The 22,401-nt window shown below is 42.1% G+C and overlaps 1 protein-coding gene across 3 annotated transcripts in view; it reads left to right on the top strand.

The window, feature by feature from the left end:
- Positions 1 to 1,302: 1,302 nt before the first annotated feature.
- armc2 (armadillo repeat containing 2) overlaps positions 1,303 to 22,401 on the top strand; it is a 120,543-nt gene continuing 99,444 nt past the window's right edge. For 2 of the 3 annotated variants that reach the window (XM_067984999.1, XM_067985001.1), the window contains exons 1-4: positions 2,096 to 5,090; positions 8,520 to 8,592; positions 12,112 to 12,277; positions 15,039 to 15,234. In XM_067984999.1, the coding sequence (XP_067841100.1) occupies positions 4,783 to 5,090; positions 8,520 to 8,592; positions 12,112 to 12,277; positions 15,039 to 15,234 (743 nt within the window). In that variant the 5' untranslated portion in view covers positions 2,096 to 4,782. Of the gene's footprint in view, positions 1,494 to 2,095; positions 5,091 to 8,519; positions 8,593 to 12,111; positions 12,278 to 15,038; positions 15,235 to 22,401 lie in introns of those variants that run through there. The other variant, XM_067985000.1, reaches the window with a different exon arrangement.

The raw sequence follows: 22,401 nt of genomic DNA on the forward strand, positions 1-22,401 counted from the left end.
GACCTATTTCCCTTAGCAGAGAGGTCAATAACCAGGGGGCATAGATTTAAAATGATTGGTAGAAGGATTAGAGGGGAGCTGAGGAAAACATTTTTCACCCAGAGGGTGGTAGGGGTCTGGAACTCACTGCCTGAAAGGGTGGTAGAGGCAGAAACCCTCATCACATTTAAAAAGTACTTGGATATGCACTTGAAGTGCCATGACCTACAAAGCTATGGACCAAGTGCTAGAAAGTGGGATTAGGCTGGGTGGCTCATTTTTGGCCAGCACGGACACAGTGGGCTGAATGGCCTCCTTCTGTGCCGTAAATTTTCTATGATTCTATTCTATGATTCTATGATTCAATTAGATTATAGCTGATCTGTACCCCAACTCCATTTACCCACGTTTGCTTCATGTCCCTTGATACCCTTACCTAATAAAAATCTAATGATCTCAGTCTTGAAAGCTCCAATTGACCCAGCATCCATAGCCTTTTGGGGGCAAGAGTTCCTGTTTTATACTATCCTCTGTGTGAAAAAGTGCTTTCTGAGGAGAAATTTTTTTACTCAGCAGTCTGGAATGCATTACCTGAAAGGGGGGTTGGGGGTGGAAGTTGACTAAATAGTAACTTTCAAAAGGGAAGCTGATAGATACTTAAAAAGGGAAAATTTGTAAGGCTATGGGGAAAGTGGAAGGGAGTGGGACTAATTGTTAGCTATTTCAAAGAGCCAGCACAGCCACGATGGGCCAAAAGGCCTCCTTCTACGATGTATGGTTCTATTATGTTATGATTTCACTGCTGAATGGACTAGTACCAACTTTAAGATTAGAGCGGAAATGGGGAAAAAATGTTTCACCCAGAGGCTGGTGGGGGTCTGGAACTCACTGCCTGAGTGGGTGGTGGAGGCAGAAACCCTCAACTCATTTAAAAAATACCCTGATGTGCACCTGAAGAGCCGTGACCTGCAGGGCTACGGGCCGAATGCGGGAAAGTGGGATTGGGCTTGGTGGCTCGTTTCTCGGCCGGCGCGGACACGATGGGCCGAACTGCCTCCTCCTGTGCCGTAAATTTTCTACGATCCTACGTTCTTGATTTCCCCCACCAGAGGAAACAGTTTCTCTGTATCCGCCCTATGGAATCATTTGACTGTGTCAAACACCTCGATGAGATCAGCCCTCACTCTTCTGTATTACAGGGGTAGTTATGGGATTCACATTTACTATCATAGAAGGGAGGGCAGGTCAAACACGCTGACGTCACACCCGCACCTGCCCACCTGCCCCGCACGCGCGCGGCGGTGACATCAGCGCTCTGGACTGCGCGTGCGCGGCGGCGGCGGGACCCTCCTGTCTTCGAGCGTTCGCCGCGTGACAGTTAGTGCAAGAAAACCCAATAATAATAATAATATAGCATCGCCGGTTTAATTGCAAACCTGTGCGCAATGGCAAGCTTTGAGACTTGGACATCGGAAGTCCCATATTCGAGGAAGCTCGAGGAAGTTTAAAATTTGGTAAGTTGGGCTCGAGGAGGGGGAATGTGTGTCCTCATCGCATTGATAATACCTTTCGTTTTTAAATGTTATCCGTCAGTCAGTGTGAATTGTTAATGTTCGGAAAGGCCGAGGGGGGCTGGGCTGGGTTGGGGAGTCGGTTTTATTTCCATTTGTCCCACCTTTTTTTAACTGGGGTCGGTTTGTGTGGCGTTGAGCGTCGCGTTGTCCCCTGACTGTGTACGGTCACTATGGAAACCGAGCGCCGTGCACGCTGGGTAGTGAGCATGGAATGAAAGACAATGGTTGTTGTTGTCGTGGAAACAGGCGGGAAATGACGTAGAGCGGTAGAGGTAACTTGTTAATTTGCTGACGGGATCCGCGAGTCCCTGCCCCTCCCCCTCAGTATTCCATTTCTATCCCTGGTGCCAAGTTACCCCCATAGGTCAGCCATCAAAGTTTCAAAACTCAAAAGCAATCGAAAAACACAGGAAACACTTTACTGGCGCTGTTTTGTTTAAAAATAAACATTGTTAACTGTTCCATAAGTAGGTGCTGATTAATTTATGCAAAAATAGTATACTAAGTACAAAAAATGAATACAAAGTGGAGATTAAAAACATAATATAGTTTGCAGCCACTCAGCTCCGTTTCTATAACAAAGTAAAATTGTGGTGGCATTTGATTTTAAATTGCATTACTTGCAGAACGATCAACAAGTAGCTACTTGTTTACTATTTAGCGGACTAGTGCCTTAATTGCAGTACTTAAGGCTCCTTGTGGGATAGATGTAATGGACCAGCTCGCATGTCTGTCCTGGTGTTTGTTTGGACGAGGTGGTGCCAACTTGATTCCGATATATTATAGTAACTCTAACAAAGATAAAACTTCACCTTCAATAACCAGTTCTTTACCCAAACACACGGAACAGCCATGGGGACCAAATTCGCACCCCAATGCGCCAACATTTTCATGCACAAGTTCGAGCAGGACTTCTTCACTGCACAGGACCTCCAACCAACACTATACACCAGATACATCGACGACATTTTCTTTCTATGGAATCCACGGTGAGGAATCACTAAAGAGACTACACGATAACATCAACAAGTTCCATCCCACCATCAAGCTCACCATGGACTACTCCTCAGAATCAGTTTCTTTCTTGGACACACGAATCTCCATCAAAGACGGGCACCTCACTCTACCGCAAGCCCACGGACAACCTCACGATGCTCCACTTTTCCAGCTTCCACCCTAACCACGTCAAAGAGGCCATCCCCTATGGACAGGCCCTGCGAATACACAGGGTCTGCTCAGACGAGGAGGAACGCGATGGACACCTACAGACGCTGAAAGACGCCCTAGTAAGAACAGGATATGATGCTCGACTCATCGATCGACAGTTCCAACGGGCCACAGCGAAAAATCGCGTAGACCTCCTCAGAAGACTAACACGGGACGCAACCAACAGAGTACCCTTTGTCGTCCAGTACTTCCCCGGAGCGGAGAAACTACGTCATGTTCTCCGCAGCCTTCAACATGTCATCAATGATGACGAACACCTCGCTATGGCCATCCCCACACCTCCACTACTCGCCTTTAAACAGCCACCCAACCTCAAACAAACCATCGTTCGCAGCAAATTACCCAGCTTTCAGGAGAACAGCGTCTACGACACCACACAACCCTGCCACGGTAACCTCTGCAAGACATGCCAGATCATCGACACAGATACCACCATCACACGAGAGGACACCACCCACCAGGTGCACGGTTCATACTCCTGTGACTCGGCCAATGTTGTCTACCTCATACGTTGCAGGAAAGGATGCCCCAGAGCATGGTACATTGGCGAGACCATGCAGACGCTGCGACAACGGATGAACGGACAAACAGGAGGGTTCTCTCCCTGTCGGGGAACACTTCAGCAGTCATGGACATTCAGCCACCGACCTTCGGGTAAGCATACTCCAAGGCGGCCTTCGAGACACACAACGCAAAATCGTCGAGCAGAAATTAATAGCCAAGTTCCGCACCCATGAGGACGGCCTCAACCGGGATCTTGGGTTCATGTCACACTACACGTAACCCCACCAGCGAACAAATGTTATCTGTTTTTAATATAACGGGTCATTGACTGTCTTCCTTCTCTCTTTTTTTTTGGGGGGTTTGTATATTCGGTGGCCTTTTAGATGACACCTTTCTGTCTGCTCACTGTGATTGCCTTGGCAACGGGCAGTAATCAGGCATTGTTCTATGTTTTTCAAATGCGAAGGATTCGAAAATATCATTTCCACCATCCGCCCGACGAAGGAGGAAGCCTCCGAAAGCTTGTGGAATTTAATTTAAAATAAATTTGTTGGACTATAACTTGGTGTTGTAAAATTGTTTACAATTGTCAACCCCAGTCCATCACCGGCATCTCCACATCAAAGATAAAACTCGTTAAGGTTATATTTCTCTTGCGGGATCAAGGTGACCTCTTTTATACGTATGTCCAGCTTAGATAAAAGTGAAAAGAACAGCTTTCAGACCAAGCAGTGACACCTTCCTAACCTTTCCCTCCTTTTCTCCATTGATTACCGAATCTTTGTTCATCATATGTCCTGTCAGACAGCTGATGGTGTCTTGTGGTGTGTGCCTCCGCTCAGTACCTCCTTTGTCCACCTAATTGCCCTAATGTAAAATAAAGGCAACCAGTATGCATTCTGTGTGAAGTGCAGCAACTAGGAGTAGTCGAAGTCCTGACTGTTGTCTCAATGTTTCATTTTAAAAACAAAGTTTCGTCAAATATTTTGAAATTTCCATTGCTTCACCTGTTCGGTTGTTTACCTAGAAACTGCCGTTAGCTGATTTGTTACCTTGTACTCCGCCAGTTCTGTACAGACAAGAGATTTTAGTTATGCTAAGGAATACAGATTTTGCTGAACCAAAAGAAAAATACCGCGGATGCTGATTTTGCTAATCCCATTTTGATTATGATCACCACTAGTACTAAAAGTAAAATTGAATTGGTAGGAAAAATACTTTCAATATCAAAAATTATGAATTACCCCTGTGGAGTTTATGCATTTCACTCAGTATTTCACTGCTTTTACCCAATAATAAAAAAGGTAGGATTGTCGGGTTAATTGCAAACCTTCGCGTAATGGTAGTTCTTTCCTTTGATCATTCGTGTTGCTTCACATTTAACGATTTAGTTTGATTTAAGTATTTTATTGCTTGCAAAGTTATCAGGGAAATTATATTCTAATTGTAGATATAAACGTTCAGTATTTTTTCACTGAGGAATAGATTCTTAAATACGATGGTGCTCGTCTGCTTTTTTGATAGTGTATATGTAAGTTGTGTTTACCACATGGAGAATTTCCGGGGCTACTCATCTGTTATGAGAAAAATGCAGTCTTCAAGGACTAAAAGAACTGTAAAACCTGCAACCTTGTTTGGGGATTCGACATCTCAACAGAAGACCAGTGCTGAGATCATTAGTGAGGCCCGTTCTTCGTTGAGAATTTTAAAGACTCAAAGACCGTTTACTCCTAAAGATGATCAAAGGAAACTTTTTGGGTCTACTTCTTCCCGTACACCTGAGAATAGGCCTCCGTCTACATTCAGGTAGAAACAGCATGCAGGTGGATTTATATAATTTTCAATGCTTGCCTGTTATGGTAAATGTTCAGTATATTATAATTCTAGATTCATTAATATGTCAACTTCTTTTGAAGGTGAATAAAGTATTTATCAGGTATTAGAGCCTCAATTTTATTTTAATCTTTTATATTTTTTGAATTAACTATCAGTAGTTATAGCACCTGAGGAGAAAAACCAAAGCAAAGTAAAATAAAAAGGTAACCACTGCCCTGTATACAACAAAATACCAATATTGTAATAATTAACAAATGTATGTACAAGTTCTTAACAGCTAAATACCTGAGGCAAGATTAAGCCAACCAGCAGTAAAACTAAAAGATACACATTAAGAAAAGCAATATTGTTTTGAGGTCCCTGACCAGGACTAAGCTGCAGAAAACTTAGGTTGCTATTGGTAGAGGTGGTTGAAAGTAGGATGGGGATGGTTAGAAGTGGAGTAGGGTTGGAGCAGGGTACCTTTCTGCTCACCCTATACAATGAGATGGGAAGGGAAGAGAAATACAGAACCATGCAGATTCCCAGCATCATGGAGTAAAGACCCAGAGCGCACACAAGGACTCTGGGACTGTTGCATCCCTCTGCTTCCTGTATGCAATGATTTAAAAATGGAATCCATAAATGAACAAGTTTGACTTGAAATAGAGGAATACATAATTTAACCACCTTCCATAATCGCTCCTTCAGAACTAAGCAAAATGGCATTTCTACCAAAAGCAACCGTGCATGCCAAACAGGAAATCCATTAAATGTGTCATTCCTGAGTCCAACAGGAAAGCTCATGACACAATAAAGTGGGTGCAAAAGAGCTACCTGTGCGGCTGTTGACCTTTAACTGCATCCAATATAACTGGACTAAAGGACAAGTCCAGGAGATACGCAAGTGACAGCTAAATCCTCTACACCCTTTCCAACACTGATCCGTAATCTCAGGTACTAATAATGCATCTGCGCCAACATACTAGGTACAATAAAGAAATTTCAGTTGATTCTTTTAGAGGTAGTTGCTGTTTGATCCATCAACCACCAGCTTGTGGAGGAGTTATGAAAGATACAAATCACACCATTTAAAGAAGTCCTCTAACACCAAGGGAGGAACCTCCAGGTTTACCCATAGAGGGGAATAGGCAGGCAGACCGTGCAGAATCTGAAAGTGCTGGTATTTGTTTCCTCAGACCTGCGTGATTGCAGATTCAATTCTTATTTATTTCCTTATTTTTATGGAGTTTGACTTGTTCTTTTTGATGCATTTTACTCCCACCCTGCTCATAAGAACATAAGCAATAGGAGCAGGAGCAGGAGTAGGCCATCGAGACTGCACCGCTGATGGCTGATCTTCTATCTTAATGCCATTTTTCTGCACCGTCCCCATATCCCTTGATGCCTTTAATATCTAGAAATCTATTGATCTCTGTTTTGAATGTACTCAATGACTGAGCCTCCACAGCCCTCTGGGGTAGAGAATTCCAAAGATTCACCACCCTCCGAGTGAAGAAATTTATCCTCATCTCAGTCCTAAATGGCCAACTCCTTATTCTAAGACTGTGACCCCTGGTTCTGGACTCCCCAGCCAGGGGAAACATCCTCCCTGCATGTACCCTGTCGAGTCCTGTAAGAATTTTGTATGTTTCAATGAGATCACCTCTCATTCTTCTAAACTCTAGATAATACAGGCCTAGTCTACTCAATCTCTCCTCATACGACAATCCCGCCATCCCAGGAATCAGTCTGGTGAACCTTTGTTGCACTCTCTCTTTGGCAAGTATATCTTATCTTGGGTAAGGAGACCAAAATTGTACACAATACTCCAGGTGCGGTCTCACCAAAGCCCTATATAATTGCAGTAAGACATCTTTACTCCTGTACTCAAATCCTCTTGTAATAAAGGCCAACACATTTGCCTTCCTAATTGCTTGCTGCACCTGCATGTTAGCTTTCAGTGACTCATGTACAATGACACCCAGGTCCCTTTGAACAACAACATTTAAAAAAAATACTCTGCATTTCTGTTTTTCCTACCAAAGTGGATAACTTCACATTTTTCCACATTATATTCCATCTGCCATGTTCTTGCCCACTCACTTAGCCTGTCTATATCCCTTTGAAGCCTCTTTGCATCCTCCTCACAACTCATATTCCCACCTAGTTTTGTGTCATCAGCAAACTTGGAACTATTACATTTGGTCCCCTCATCCAAATCATTGATATAGATTGTGAACAGCTGGGGCCCAAGCACCGATCCCTGCGTTACGCCACTAGTCACAGTCTGCCAATCTGAAAAAGATCCGTTTATTCCTACTCTCTTTTTCTGTCAGTTAACCAATTCTTAATCCATGCCAGTATATTGCCTCCAACTCCATGTGCCCTAACTTTGTTCACCAACCTCCTGTGTGGGACCTTATCGAAAGCCATCTGAAAATCCAAATACACCACATCCACTGGTTCCCCCCATATCTATTCTACTAGTTACACCCTCAAAGAACTCCAATAGGTTTGTCAAACGTGATTTCCCTTTCATAAATCCATGTTAACTCTGCCAAATTCTATTATTATTTTCTAAGTGTCCTGTTATCACATCCTTTATAATAGATTCTAGTATTTTCCCTACTACTGATGTCAGGCTAACAGGTCTGTAGTTCCCTGTTTTCGCTCTCCCTCCTTTCTTAAATAGTGGGGTTACATTTGCTAACCTCCAATCTGCAGGAACCATTCCAGAATCTATAGAATGTTGGAAGATGACAACCAATGCATCCACTTTCTCTATAGCCACCTCTTTCAAAACCCTGGAATGTAGATCATCAGGTCCTCCCCTCAGTTTCTATGGACAATCTACCCACAGGCCTGCATAGTGCCACTTCATTACTGGCTACCTGGAGGTATGCAAAAGAGCTCAGAGAATACATTTTTTTTCTCCTCCTCCAATCCTCATGTTGGGAGAAGAATTGTGTGGTTACTATCTACAGTGCCAATTTTTTCAAGAAGAATTAAGGTTTACTCTGGTTGGCATTTCTAAATATCAACCAGAAGAAATCTTCAGGCATGCATTTGCAATACCACTAGTGACCAGTGGGGAAATAGCTGGCTTTTGTTTTGCAGCACAATGAGGTCGGATGCGGGCAAACGTCAACCATTCCATGGTATAGGACATTAGTGTTCCAATCAGCTATGCTGTGTGTTGCCCTTGCATTGACTTTGTTTCTCAAAATGGCTGGCTATATTGCTTGTCTTGACGTCTCAGAAGAGCATGGATTCATATTCACACCTGTAGAATTTTAAATTTTAACTCCAAGCAATTTTTTTTTTGTACTTTATCTTGCCTCTAGACCTAATACAATAAAGAAGCTAGTCGTAAAGACAAGGTTTTGTAGAAATAAATCCCATGCTTTGTTTCTACAGCCTCCATGCTCGGAGTTTTGAAGGAAGTGACTCAAGGCCCTTATCAGGAGCACGCCTCACCCCACTTGATCATGTGAGTATAGAAGAAGACACACTGAACACCAATGTGAATTTTCTTTATTTTTATTTTAAAATAGAAGTAGAGTAAAAGTCTCACCAGGATCAGCAACATGGGGCTTTACCCAATAACTGAGTGGGCAAATGCACTGAGTGGTACAAAGCTACACAGACCCATTTTCGATCCATAGTTTGTACCACGTTAACTGATCTCAGCCAAGGCAGCAGTTGGGGCAGTGCAGTTGACCTCAGTGGCCCTGAGTTACTTAAGGGAAAATAAGCCAGGATTCCTACCCCTAATTGCTTTGCAATGGCCCCTGCTGAAAAGTTCATGTATGCAGTTGTTGGATAAGGCCAAAGTTTATGATGTTGTCCATGACAGAATATCCTGCTGACACTCACTGTTAGGGCTCATTTGATGGCACGATTTATGGCTCCTTCCATCGCTTTACTGAGGATTGAGAGGAGGCTGATATAGTAATAATTGGCTTGGTTAGATTTGTCCTGATTTTTGTGGATAGAACATACGTGGGCAATTTTGTCAGGTATCATAGCTCTACTGGATTTAATCTCCTTTTATCACAGGCACTTGAGTTCGAAATCAGCACGAACAATAGGATGGAAGTCTCTGGCCTCTGCCAGCTGTATGTAAAATAAGTTTAAGTGGTCACAACTCAGTTCTTATCATGTACATGCCCATTGTTCAAAATTACCCACAAATTGCCATTAAAAGTAGCAAGTTCTCTCTGACAGGCCACTTAGGAGGGTTGGTGTGAGAAATAGCAAAATTCTTGATCGGTGTCCAGGAGAACTTTTTTAGCCAGTACGTGACAAGCCCAACAAGAGGGGATGCAATTCTAGATTTAGTCCTGGGAAATGAAGATGGGCAAGTGGGTGAAGTGACAGTGGGTGACCATATTGGAGATAGTGACCACAATTCAGTTAGCTTTAGCATTATTATGGAAAAGGACAGAGTCAAATCAGGAGTAAACGTTTTAAATTGAGGGAAGGCAAATTTTACAGAACTAAGAGGTGATTTGGCAGAAGTGGACTGGACACAAGTACTTGAGGAGAAATCAGTGGGAGGCATTAAAAAGTGAAATTCTATGGTTACAATGCAGATACGTCTCCTCAAAGGAAAAGGGTGGCACTGCCAAACCTAGAGCCCCCTGGTTGTCTAGAAGAATACAGGGCAAGATAAAGCAGAAAAACAAAGCTTATGACTGTCACAGAAAACTAAATACTGCAGAAAGCCTAGAGGAGTATAGAAAGTACAGGGATGGCGTAAAAAAGGAAATAAGGAAAGCAAAGAGAGGGCATGAAAAAATATTAGCTAGTAAGATTAAAGAAAACCCAAAGATGTTTTATCAGTACATTTAAGAACAAGAGGATAGCTAAGGAAAAGGTGGAACCTATCAGGGATGATAAGGTTAACTTGTGTGTAGAAGCAGAGGATGTGGGTAGGGTTTTAAATGAATATTTTGTCTCCGTATTCACAAAGGAAAGGGATGATCCAGACGTAGTAGTTAAAGAGGAGAGGTGTGAAATATTGGATAAGGTAAACATAACGAGAGAGGAAGTACTAGAGGGACTGGAATTCTTGAAAGTTGATAAGTCACCAGGGCCGGATGGATTGTTTCCTAGGCTATTGAAGGAAGCCAGGGAGGAAATAGCGGATGCTCTGAGGATCATTTTCCAATCCTCACTAGATACAGGGGAGGTACCGGCGGACTGGAAGACTGCAAACGTAGTACCATTGTTTACAAAGGGTACAAGGGAAAGGCCGAACAATTATATGCCGGTCAGACTTACCTCGGTGGTGGGCAAACTATTAGAATCAATACTGAGAGATAGGATAAACTGTCACTTGGAAAGGCATGGTTTAATCAGGGATAGTCAGCATGGATTTGTTCAGGGAAGGTCATGCCGTACAAATCTGATTAAGTTCTTTGAGGAAGTGACAAGGAGGATTGATGAGGGTAGTGCAGTGGATGTTATCTACATGGATCTTAGTAAGGCATTTGACAAGGTCCCACATAGCAGACTGGTCAGAAAGGTAAAAGCCCATGGGATACAGAGAAATGTGGCGAATTGGATCCAAAATTGGCTCAGTAATAGGAAAAAAAGGGTAAAAGTCAATGGATGTCTTTGTGAATGGAAATCCATTTCCAGTGCTCAGTATTGGGTCCCTTGCTGTTTGTGGTATATATTAATGATTTGGACCTGAACATAGGGGGCATGATTGGCAAATTTGCAGACGACACAAAAATTGGCCGTGTAGTTGATAGTGAAGAGGGTAGCTGTAGACTGCAAGAAGATATCAATGGGTTGGTGGAAAAGTGGCAAATGGAGTTCAACCCGGAGAAGTGTGAGGTAATGCACTTAGGGAGGGCAAACAGTAAAAGGGAATACGCAGCAAACGGGAATATATTGAGAGGGTTAGAGGAAGTGAGAGACCTTGGAGTGCATGTGCACAGGTCCCTGAAGGTGGCAGTACAGGTAGATAAGGTTGTGAAGAAGACATATGGGATGCTCTTCATTATTAGCCGAGGTATATAATACAAAAGCAGGGATGTAATGGTGGAACTGTATAAAACGCTGGTAAGGCCACAGCTGGAGTATTGTGCGCAGTTCTGGTCACCACATTACAGGAAGGACTTAATTGTTCTGGAGAGAGTGCAGAGAAGATTTACAAAAATTGCAGTTATGAGGAGAGATTGGATAGGCTGGGGTTGTTTTCCTTGGAGCAGAGGAGGCTGAGGGGTGACTTGATTGAGGTGTACAAAATTATGAGGGGCCCAGAAAGTGTAGACAGGAAGTACCTGTTTCCCATGGCGGAGAGTTCAAGAACTAGAGGACATAGATTTAAGCTGATTGGCGGAAGGATTAGAGGGGACATGAGGAAAAACTTTTTTACCCAGAGGGTGGTGGATGTATGGAATTCGCTGCCCGAATTGGTGGTAGAGGCAGGGACCCTCAACTCTTTTTAAAAAAAAAAGTACCTGGACCTGCACCTAAAGTGCTATAAGCTGCAGGGCTATGGACCGGGTGCTGGAAGGTGGGATTAGAATGGGCACCTGGTTGTTCTTTGAGCCGGTGCGGACACGATGGGCCGAATGGCCCCCTTCTGTGCTGTATCTTTTCTATGGTTCTATGCCACATTGAGCAGCAGTGGTTGCTGTTCTGAGATTTGGCAGATGGAACATTATTGGAGCAAACGTGAAGATGCTCTATTATGCATCTAGTTGTACAAAACTCAACTTGATGACAATACTGGGTGTCAATCGTGGAAAAGATTTATATTATCGAGCACCGGCATCCCTCATGTTGGTGAGCACATACAAATATATAAATTTATTATTTAAAAGATTTGCCTGAGCTAGGTTTTAATATTTTTCTATTTATTCAGGTGATCTTTGTACACTGTGTATTCATATTTCGTCAGAACACTTCAGGGATTTCAAAATCTTGAAAGAAGTTCAGCTTATTAAATTATTACAATTTTGTTTAAAATTCTTGTTTTCTTCTGTAACAGAAACCAAAAATTCCTACCTCTCCTTCCAAAGATGAAGGACCTCCCATTCCAAAACCCCCATTGGACCCAATAGAGATTAAAAGAGTAAGCAATGCTCGTGCACGATTATTTAAAGTAGCTTCTCAGGGAAATCTTCTGCCTGACAAAGTGATTCATCCAGAAGAAAGTAAGTGGCTCGTGTGTGTGTGTGTACACACTTTTATATGTTAAATGCTGGAACATCTTACAGTAAGTTGGAGTCATTCATCAGCTCCTTGTTTAATTGTGCATAAGTTTTGGGAAAGTTAGAGAGTATCTCCGTTTTGTATATCTGAAGTAAAGTAGTTCCGCTACTATACAAAAATGAAAGACTTCCAGTATTTTTAGCATAAAAATTGTCACAGTACTGATGATCCTGCTGACTAATGTTCATTTGATATCCTATTCGATCCTAAGCTGAGCTTCCGACCCCATATCTTTTCCATCACAAAGACCTCCATAAAATCGCTCGCCTCTGCCCTGGCCTCAACCCATCTGTTGCTGAAACCCTAATTCAGGCTTTTGTCACCTCCAGACTCAACTATCCTAATGCTTTTCTGCTGGCCTCCCATCTTCCACCCTCCGTAACTTTTGATGATACTTGGTATATTAGCCAGTAACTAATGAAACACTCATTTCAGACGAGCAAATTTGAATATCGTGTAATCTTGAAACTTAAACTGACAACTTTCTGGTTGAAGGGGAAGTATTTTCTACTACCTGGTTTGCACATTGAACACTCAACTGTCTCGAGTTATCAGGCCATCAGGATATACACTCATTTACTGCGTTATGTGCACAGTGTGTTTTCAGATGTTCAGTTTAGAGGGAACTACAATTAATTTTAGTTGTTGATGAGCTCTACTCTCATTTGTTCCATTTAAACACTACACCAAACCAACACAGCATCAAATACATAACTATAGTTAGGAGAGACTTGAATTATTGGGACTATTTCCACTGGTGAAGAGACGGCTACGAGGAGAATTCATAGAGGTTTTAAAAATTATGAAGAGTTTCGATAGGATGAATGGGAAAAGACCATTTGCTCTGGTTGAGAAGTCAATGATGAGGGGTTATCAATTTTAAATGATCACTGTTTTAAGGAACAAGGTTAGAAGAAATTTGTTTATGAAGATAACTGTTAGAACATGGAATGCTTTGCCAAAAGAGTAGTTGAGGCAGAGTTGAGGCATCTTTTAAGGGAAGAGTAGTTAAATATTTGAAGCAGAGGAAGATGCAGAGCTATGGGGAGACATTTGGAGTAGTTTTAGGTTGCTTTAGTAAAAAGCCAGCGCGCACATAATGGGCAGAATAGCGTTCTTTTATGCTGTAAACTTCTTTGGTTCTAAATAAGATAATGGTGCCTTAGGGTATATGCATTTCTTGGTTCTTTGTTCAATATTCTCCACACTCCATGAGAATGGTAAGGAATCTGGAAGGGATGATCGTAATGCACCCCTTTGCTTTTAAAGAGGAAGTATGTTGTACCAATTACTTGTTAATCCCTCAATGCAGTAAAGGGATGTATATGTACTATTGGTTTCTCACATTATTACCTTGATTAACTGCTAATTAGAGTCTGCCTGGGAGAAAAGATTTTGGGATTTTCTCTTAAATGACACCATTAGATTTAGCTCCAGTGACTTCAATATTGGAGACTACTTCCCTCTACATACAGTTCACTGGAGTAGAACTTCATATTGATGAAGAGCAAAAGTTCTGTAGAAAATGTATGCTCCCAGACTGCCTTTAACCAGCAGCATCAAACACTGTAAGAAGAGAGAACTGGGAGATGCCAGCAACAGTATAGGTCAGTCTGTTTCTAAAATTTAAAATTAGGACACAATCCAGCAAAACATATTTCTTTATGCAACATTTCTAATGCACAATTCAGCTTTCTAGATTCCTTGTACTAGTCTTTCTATAACCCCTCTTCTCAGGAATTCAGATTCAGAAACTTACAAATTTAAAAAAAAAATCTACTAGCAAATCTCATGTGGCATTGCTCAGACATTTTTTTAAAGAAGATCGAATTTAGTACATTTAAGCAGCTGACACCCATGGCATCTGAGATGTTGATAAATCTAGTACTGGGATTCTCTCGTGGTAGGCTACTCAAGGGAGAGAAAGCAATGGAGAATGTAGAGAAATTTGCATGGAAGGACTCAATTTTGGTCACAAAGAAGTTCCTGAGCTCCTCACATTTAATATCATTGAGGAATTTGCAGGGGAGGAGGTCAGAGGAGATACTTTGTGATGGAGAAGGAGTTTAGAATTGTTCTTGTTCTCCAGGATGATCATGAAGTAATGGGAGGATTTGGTCCGAGAGAGGTATAGCAGTGCTGTGAGATAATTAAGCCAAATCTGGTGCACCCTAGTCTGTGGCCCATGAAATTAACTCCACAGAAGTGGCTATTATACTAAGGTGAACGGGGAGGTGGGGGTGGGTGGGTGGAGTGGGAAGAGAGAGACAAATCAGGAACTAGCAGGGAAAAGATGTTGAACATGGAGGCAAGGCAGTTATACAGCAGGATAATGGAGGTATCAATGTCACTGTGGGTGGTGGACCAGAGGAGGAGGGGTTTGGAGTTAGGGCACGTGAGGCAATTAGGGTTAGTTTTTTCTAGGGGGTGAAAGGAGAGAGTAAGGTGGGTTGGCGACTGTGCAAGAAGAATGGGGTGACACAGTGATCAGAAAAATTCTTCTTTCCAATTGCCTTGCTCCCGTGGGTGAGAGTCCTCGTGCTTCCTGTAACTAGCTACAAATTTTCTTGGAAGGCTACTAAATTTAATCTATAATTGCACAGAAATTAATTTTAATGTGTGTGGTCACTGTGTTCATGTGTTATAATTTGTCTCATTGTGGGTTTGAGCCAAATAATGCAGTGTTTTATGTTTCCCTTGCAGTTATAAAAAGATTAAATTCGGATGTGTCCCTCAACATTAAAGGCTTCTCACATGATGCTGATGAATCTGCCTTATCACAGTTAAATACAAATGTCTTAGCAAATGAGAACACAGAATGTGAGGGAGAAGAGACGATTTTGCCTACCAGCATGAGGGAGCAAGTGGGCTCTCTATCAACACAGACCAGCCTTGGCAGGTGCATGCATGATCTAAATATTTTGATTGAAGTTACTATTATTAATAATGCATGTAGTTAGACAGTACATTTGGAAGTGAACTGATGAGCATTTTCTGTCCAAAGTACCATCAGAGAATAAGCTGCTGATGAATTAATGTTGAAAAATTTTCAGCTGTGTTGATTTAAAAAAAAATCTGCTCTTTAGCTCCTTGTACCTGTCAACTGTTGGCGTGGTTCTTTTTGTGGATGAATGGAGTGTTTCAGGCTGTGGACTTGACAGCCTTTGTCAATGCAACCTCATCATGGGCTGATGGAAGACAAGTATCTCAGGAGTGTTGCATTTCCTGCCAGGTTTCCCCTCTTTAAATTGAAACTGATATTGATATTGAACTTGGACACTGTAGGAGTGTTAATGGTCCACCGTAATAGTAACATGGCTGCTCCAGTATATTATCAACAACTCTCAAGTAGTTGTTGATCACTTTTCTGATCATTTTGACAGGGTGCTGTAGTTTAGTGGTTATGTTACTGGACTAGTAATCCAGCGAGCACTAGTTCAAATCCCATGGTAGTTTGAGAATTTGAATTTAGTTTTTAAAAAGGTCAGGTATCAGTAAAGATGGCCATGAAGTTGTCAGATTGACATAAAAAACCACTATTTCACTGATGTCCTTTAGGGAAGAAGACCTGCTATCCTTACCCGGTCTGGCCTATATGTGACTCCAGTCCCATACCATTATGGTTGACTTTTAACTGCTTTCTGAAGTTGTCTAGCAAGCCACTCAGTTGTATCAAAACTGCTACACTGCAGCGGTTCAAGAAGAAGGCCCACCACCACCTTCTCAGGGCAACTAGGGAATAACAATAAATGCCAGCAACGACCACATCCTGGGAATGAATAAAAAAAATCTCTTTGCCATGTCGCAGAACATGTTCGATAAAAACAAATAATCCCATCCTTAATCAGACTATAGAACTTTATTTGTTTTTATACTGAACAGTAAAAATTAGAGATATGTGTTCTTGTTGTGTTAAGCTGTACTGGTACGTAATTAAAATGGTTGCAATTCAGTGGGTATTGGTTGCTTGTTGATTCTCAGAGGAACTGTGTACTGTGGAAGTGTGAACTATCTAGTTCACTGGTATAGGACTGCATAAGTTCTGTGTTGGAAGAGTGGACCTTGAGCTGATATAATTTGCTTTATCACCTTGCACTTTAATCAACTCTACCTCCTATTTTGGCACACAGCCTGCATACTGCTACACTATAACCATAATAGGGATGCTTCACTCAGTTGTGCAATAGTAAAACATTTACCAGGTCTCTAATTACAGTTTCATGCACTGTGGCAATTTGTTAGAACTCCTAGCTAGCTGCTTACTGAATGGGATGTTTCTTGTAAAAGTATTTTTTACTGAAACCCTTTGGTTTCAAATAACATGGTTACTATGCCACCTACATATTAAAAACCTTAGAGGAAGAAACTTCTCCGCCAATGCCAGTTACATTCTTTTATTTACAAAGTAACAAATGGAGATGCAGATTTGCTGAATCAATTATATGAGTTATAATATCTATAATAGATTAAAAATCTTATGTCTGCTTGCATTTCCTCTGGCGGCAGCATATAATTACAACATGCCAAGTTTATGTAGGCAGTTTCCATTATGAATGTGGACATAGGAATTTATAATGGGAATATAAAGATATGGATAGAATGTATGACTTTAAAATGGAGATTGAATTACATCTGCATGTCCTGGTCCAATTATCCTCCGACTTCTAACCCTGCTTCACCTAAAGACCATAGTTGGGTTTGACTGCCAATGCAATGGCAAATCACCTAGTATTATATAAGAATAATGTTTAAAAATTCTGATCACACATTTCCATAAAAATAATGGATTGGTTGATAGAATCTTATGAATTTATTTGAATCATCAGTCTTTTGCTGAGTATATTGTTTTTTTTACCTGAAAGTGTATACCCTTGGAATCTATTATTTTAGCAACTTTGACAGCCATGTCTGATGAATGTAAGTTCTACCTGAGTTATAATTATAATTTCATCAAAACATAAACAAAACTATGATTGTGTATTGGGCCTTCACTGTGTATTGTCATAGGTTGGTGCCCTTGTAATTTTGAATGTGGCAGTTTCCAAATTCTTGTCAGTGCTATCTATGGAAGGTATCAAGTGGAGGCCAAATAGTTTATCACAGCAGGGAAAGGGAAATCCAAGGTAGAAGCACCCCAGGCAACACTCGCAATACATCACAAAGTTACTGCATAGAGAGCCACGTTAACAGAAGTCTGGGAATAGATTTCCAGTACCTCCTCACTGCTAAGGAGTCATGAAGGGATGATTTTTTTTTTAAAAAAGCACAATGGGGAAGAATTCCTTATCAAAAGCCTGTTCATTTTAAGTGCATGTACGTTATTACCACATATAGTGACTAAAGCCATTCTTACCCCTCCCCTTGTATATCTCATTAGGAGATCTCTTCATTTTTGTACAGTATTTTTAGCTTCATGGAGATTTTAAGTCCTCTCTCCTTCCCAAGCTGCTCTGATGATGTAATTTACAGGATGGCCCATGTGCGCTAGTATTTGGACTGTGCTGGAGGCTATTAGAGAAGTACTGATCTGCAGCTGAAGAACTAGCTGGAGAAAATTGGTTAGGTAGGATAAAATGAGGCTGAGGAAGGATTTGAAAATGACTATGAGGATCTTGAAACTGATTCACTGGGCCAGAGGGGGTAGTCAAGTTTGATGGGTGTGTGGGACCTTGTGCAAGAGAGGACTTTTCACCAGCTGAAATTTGGTAAGGGCAAAAGCCGGTGAGGAAAGTATATGACAAACCATTCCTTGAGGTGATGAAGGTATGGATTAAAGTTAAGGGGCAGTGGAGATTTTATCATTCTGCTTATTTTTCTCCATCCAAGGAGATTTGAAGTGTCACTGATATTGAACTAAACTATGTCCTGTAGTGGTACGAACACTATTTCATGTTCTCCAGAGAGAATTAAAACATCCAAAAGTCATAAGCCCTGAAGTTGTAAGAGTTCACTCCAAGCATACACAGTCTCACTCATAACACACCCAATTTTCCAACCATTGATTTTAATGGCCAGAAAATGGTGAGTGCAGTGAATGGGGCATGCAGGCTTCCACTCCTGATTCCCTGACCTGTGCTCTCGTCAAACAAGTCTGCACCAGGGGTAGAGTCTTGCAGTTTGGGCTGTAGAGAATACTTAACTGTACGTGATCCATCCAGAGGCTATATGTCAATAACCTTAGCGGGGCCAAGGGAGTGGTGCTTCACAAAACTAAATGCAAAGGTAATCATGAGCTGTACAGGTTGTGGCACAATTGGTTTATTTTTCATAAACCATCATTTTGAGCATATGTATTGTTCATACCTGCACCTGAGTTTTAAAAGTATCAAAACTATTTTTCATTTTCTTGGTTGGATGATTGAGGATGTAATGATAACCTGCAGAAAGGTGCACGTTATGATGAATCTCTACCCTGGGCCGGCTGATTTTCCTCATGATTGTGCTGGATCCAGAGCCAGTAATAGTGTATCTGTGTGCTGCTGCAACACGGGCTGGTAAGAGAGAAACCGGATGCTGCAGCTTGGGGCTGGCTCAGATCGATGGGCCAAAGCCTATGCTGGAAGGAATTGGGCCCACGTGGTAGTGCTAAGATCTGGGGCTGGCAGGAAGTGGGAAAGCCTGGGATTGGGCAGGCTGCTTTCAGTACTTTTTTTTTGCTTTAATAATATTTTTAACTTGAACCTGTGGGTGAGAGGACCACTGGGTGACCTCTACCCAGGCCTTTGCTAAAGCAACACTGAAATGCTGCTGGAGCAAATTGGGATGATCTCTATCTGATTTTCTTTTCCTCCTCCTGGTGAGGCATCAGATCACTGCTCAGCTTCTCCTTAAAGCAAAATGGCTGAGTAAGAACTCAGAGGATTGGGGAAATCAAACACCTGGTCGTACCATCTCTGGATCCTTGCATTGGTATAATGCAAGTAATTTTCAAAAGCTAGCAATCATTTTTTTTTCCAAAAGAACATTTGAGCCACTTTGAATTTTGCATGAAGTATTTGTTGTGGTGCACAAGTTGCTCCTACTTTGTAGATATGCTTTGCAGTTCTATCTTCATGAAACAGGATTTCATACTGGTGACATACTAAACATGCATACATTCTGATAAGAAAAACAGATGTGCATGTTTTGCACATTTAAACCTGAGCTAAGAAGATAAATTCAGCTTTCTTTCACGTGGTGTCAAAAGAGAACAGCAAGGCTGGGCATATTGGGGGAGGACAATTATTAGTTAAAAGAAAAGTCTATTCAAATGAAGACAACTGTGCACATTTTTTGTCCACTTTAATTTAAAAAGCAAACCATGTTTTAGGGAATTTAAAACTTCAGTGGTTTACTAACAAATGGAAGTGTTAGTCTAATTATTCAAATTTGTGTAGTTGCTCTCCTGCAAATTAGAGATAGGTGGGACAGAACAAAGTGTTATCTCAGCTTATCTTCTAAAAGCAACTTTGGAAGAAATGAAAAAAAATTACATGCTCCTATATGGGTATGTGAAAAGGGAGAATGTGACTAAAACGATATCTTTCAGAGAGCCGGCACAGATGCGACAAGCCAAATGGCTTTTGACCAAAGATCCCTTTTCAACCCACTGAAATTAGCCCTCTTCCAGTTGAGTATTTTCACTTTTGATTGTTCCTTGTCCTTTTCCATAACCACTCTAAACCTGATGATATTGTGATCACTCTTTCCCAAATGCTATCCCACTAAAAATTAGATGCAACATTTTGCGAATCTGTCCAATACAGAGGGAGTGAAAAAAACTGAAGAGTGAGTTAATCAAGGCTGCTCATTTTCACCTCCTAGCAACAATAGCAGAGGTATGGGAACAGATTGACTGCGGGCTCTCTAGTCAGGGGAATAATGGGTTTTGTACATTTCGTAGGAATAAAATTATTATAAATAGTAAGTTTTAAAGATCATAGCTTCACAAAGAATATTATTTTGGATTGAATCAAAGAAAGGAGTAGTAAAATTTAGATGTGATGAAAGAGAATGGGCAATAATTTGCTGTCAAAATAACAGTGAGGCCTTTTTTTTTTACTTTTCCTTGCTTTCTTTTTTTTCTTTCTCTCTTAATCGAATCTTTCTTTTCCCCCTCTATTTCTTTTTCTGTACCTGATTTGACATTGAATTTACCCACTCTAATTTACACTTCCTTCTCAGTCCTTGCGCTGATAATTTCACAATCCTTCAATTTGATTGGTTAAGGAGATACATAGCTGCTTGCCCTGTTCACTCAGGTCCCAGATGCCTGGTTTCCCTCGCTGCAACGTTATCAGCTCGCATTTTCAGCAACTTGCGGTGCAAAATATCATCACGATTAAATGGGCAAGGGCAAGTCTAACTAACAGCGGACGCCATTCGTTGCCCTGCTACAGCAAATTATGGCCCAATGTAGCCTAATATCTTTGGACATTTTTCCAATGTCTTTTCCTCCTGTAATGTAAATGACTTGATGACATAAGTAGATGAGTCTCATGAACTGAAACCTTGCGGGGTGGGGTGGGGGGGGGGTGGTTGGGGAAGAGGATTTTAACTGCCAGCAGGTTTCTGGCAGGAAAGTTTCCCGACTGCCCATAGCAGTATGAGGCCATGGCAGTTTCAATCGCTGGACCATATTAACGTGCTGCTGTCCCAATTACTACCCGGAGTGGACAGGAAGAGGCTCCCGGTCTCTGAAAAATTGGGCAGCCAAGGGCCGCCTGCTGGCTCTCAGGTAAGTGTGGGGAAGGGGGTTCCAAAAGGTCTTACGATAAGGAAGGGGTGGAAGGGGGGGGTGTGGCCAGTCCGAGGTAGGAGAGGCCTAAACCTTCCTCGTTAGATTGCTGTCGAGGCTCGATGATGGCATCGGACTCCAATTAGCAAATGTGAATTAGGACCGCACTGGGGTCAGACAGCTGGTGTGTTTTTGCCTGAACTAAAATCTTGACCAGAAACAAAAACAAAGTGCTGAAATACACAGCAGAGCAGAAGTGAAAGAGAAAAATAATGCTAATGTTTCAGTTATAATCCTTCGTCAGAATCCACGCAGCCCGAACTGGTGCAATTTTTTTTTGTGCTCAGAGGTGAGGGAGGTGAATGTTACTCACTTCAGACAGCTGGGTCTCGATTTTAACTCCCAGGCAGGAACGTGGTAAAGCGAGTGGCATGCCCGCCTGGGAGCGGCAGCAGGCAGGCTCGGCCATTTTTAATGGCCGGGTCTCATTAACATGCTGCTTGCCGACTTCCTGACCATAATGGCAGGAAAGTCGGCGGGCAGCAGTTACCTGATCATTAAAATCAGGCGGCGGAAGGTCGCCACTGGGGACCCAGGGGAACGGTCCCCGGCACAAGATAAGTGCTCTGGAGGGGATTCTCGGTCAGAGGAGGAGGAACCCCGGGACAGGGAAGTCCCAACATTTCCTTGTGCGACCTGGAGGAGCACTCCTGCTCCTCTCTGTCCACAAGAAGACTAAAAAATGTTTTAAACCTGTCTCTCCCTGTCCCAGCAGGTTTGGCCTGGCGGCTAAGCTACCACTGCTCTCTGTTCAGACCTCAGGTTAAAATAGCAAATCGTGCCCTGATGACATCATCGGAGTCTAATCTGAATATTTAAATAGGACTGCGCCGGCCTGGGGCGGGCGTCTTTGCTGCCTGCAATTTAAAATTGCATTCGGCCAGACCAAAGTGGTAAAGGAGTGGGCAAGTCCCCTGCTCCATTTTAACTGCCCCCCCCCACCCCACCCTCACCCACCTGGAGTTAAAATGAACCCCCAGTGTCAGTATCAAGCATTGTAGGTCAGGTACAGCACAACCTGATGCAGAGCAAAGCTCCTTCCATTCTGCCCCAAACAATTTGCCTCAAAAGCGTACCCCCTACTTCACCAGTGCAGCACATATTTCACTTCCCACACCGGTTATACTTGAGATTATCTGAGTAACATTGCAAATTAGTGCCATGGGCCAGTGCTCACTACTGAGATGGCCCAAATGTATTTCACATGGGACTCTTACAGCAGTAAAGGAGACTTTCATTCCATCAGTCTGAGCCAGATTTGAACCTAGATCCCAGAGTGAAAGGTCAGTA

This window comes from Heptranchias perlo, chromosome 5 (genome assembly GCF_035084215.1).
Source record: "Heptranchias perlo isolate sHepPer1 chromosome 5, sHepPer1.hap1, whole genome shotgun sequence".
In the NCBI taxonomy this organism is placed as follows: Eukaryota; Metazoa; Chordata; class Chondrichthyes; order Hexanchiformes; family Hexanchidae; genus Heptranchias; species Heptranchias perlo.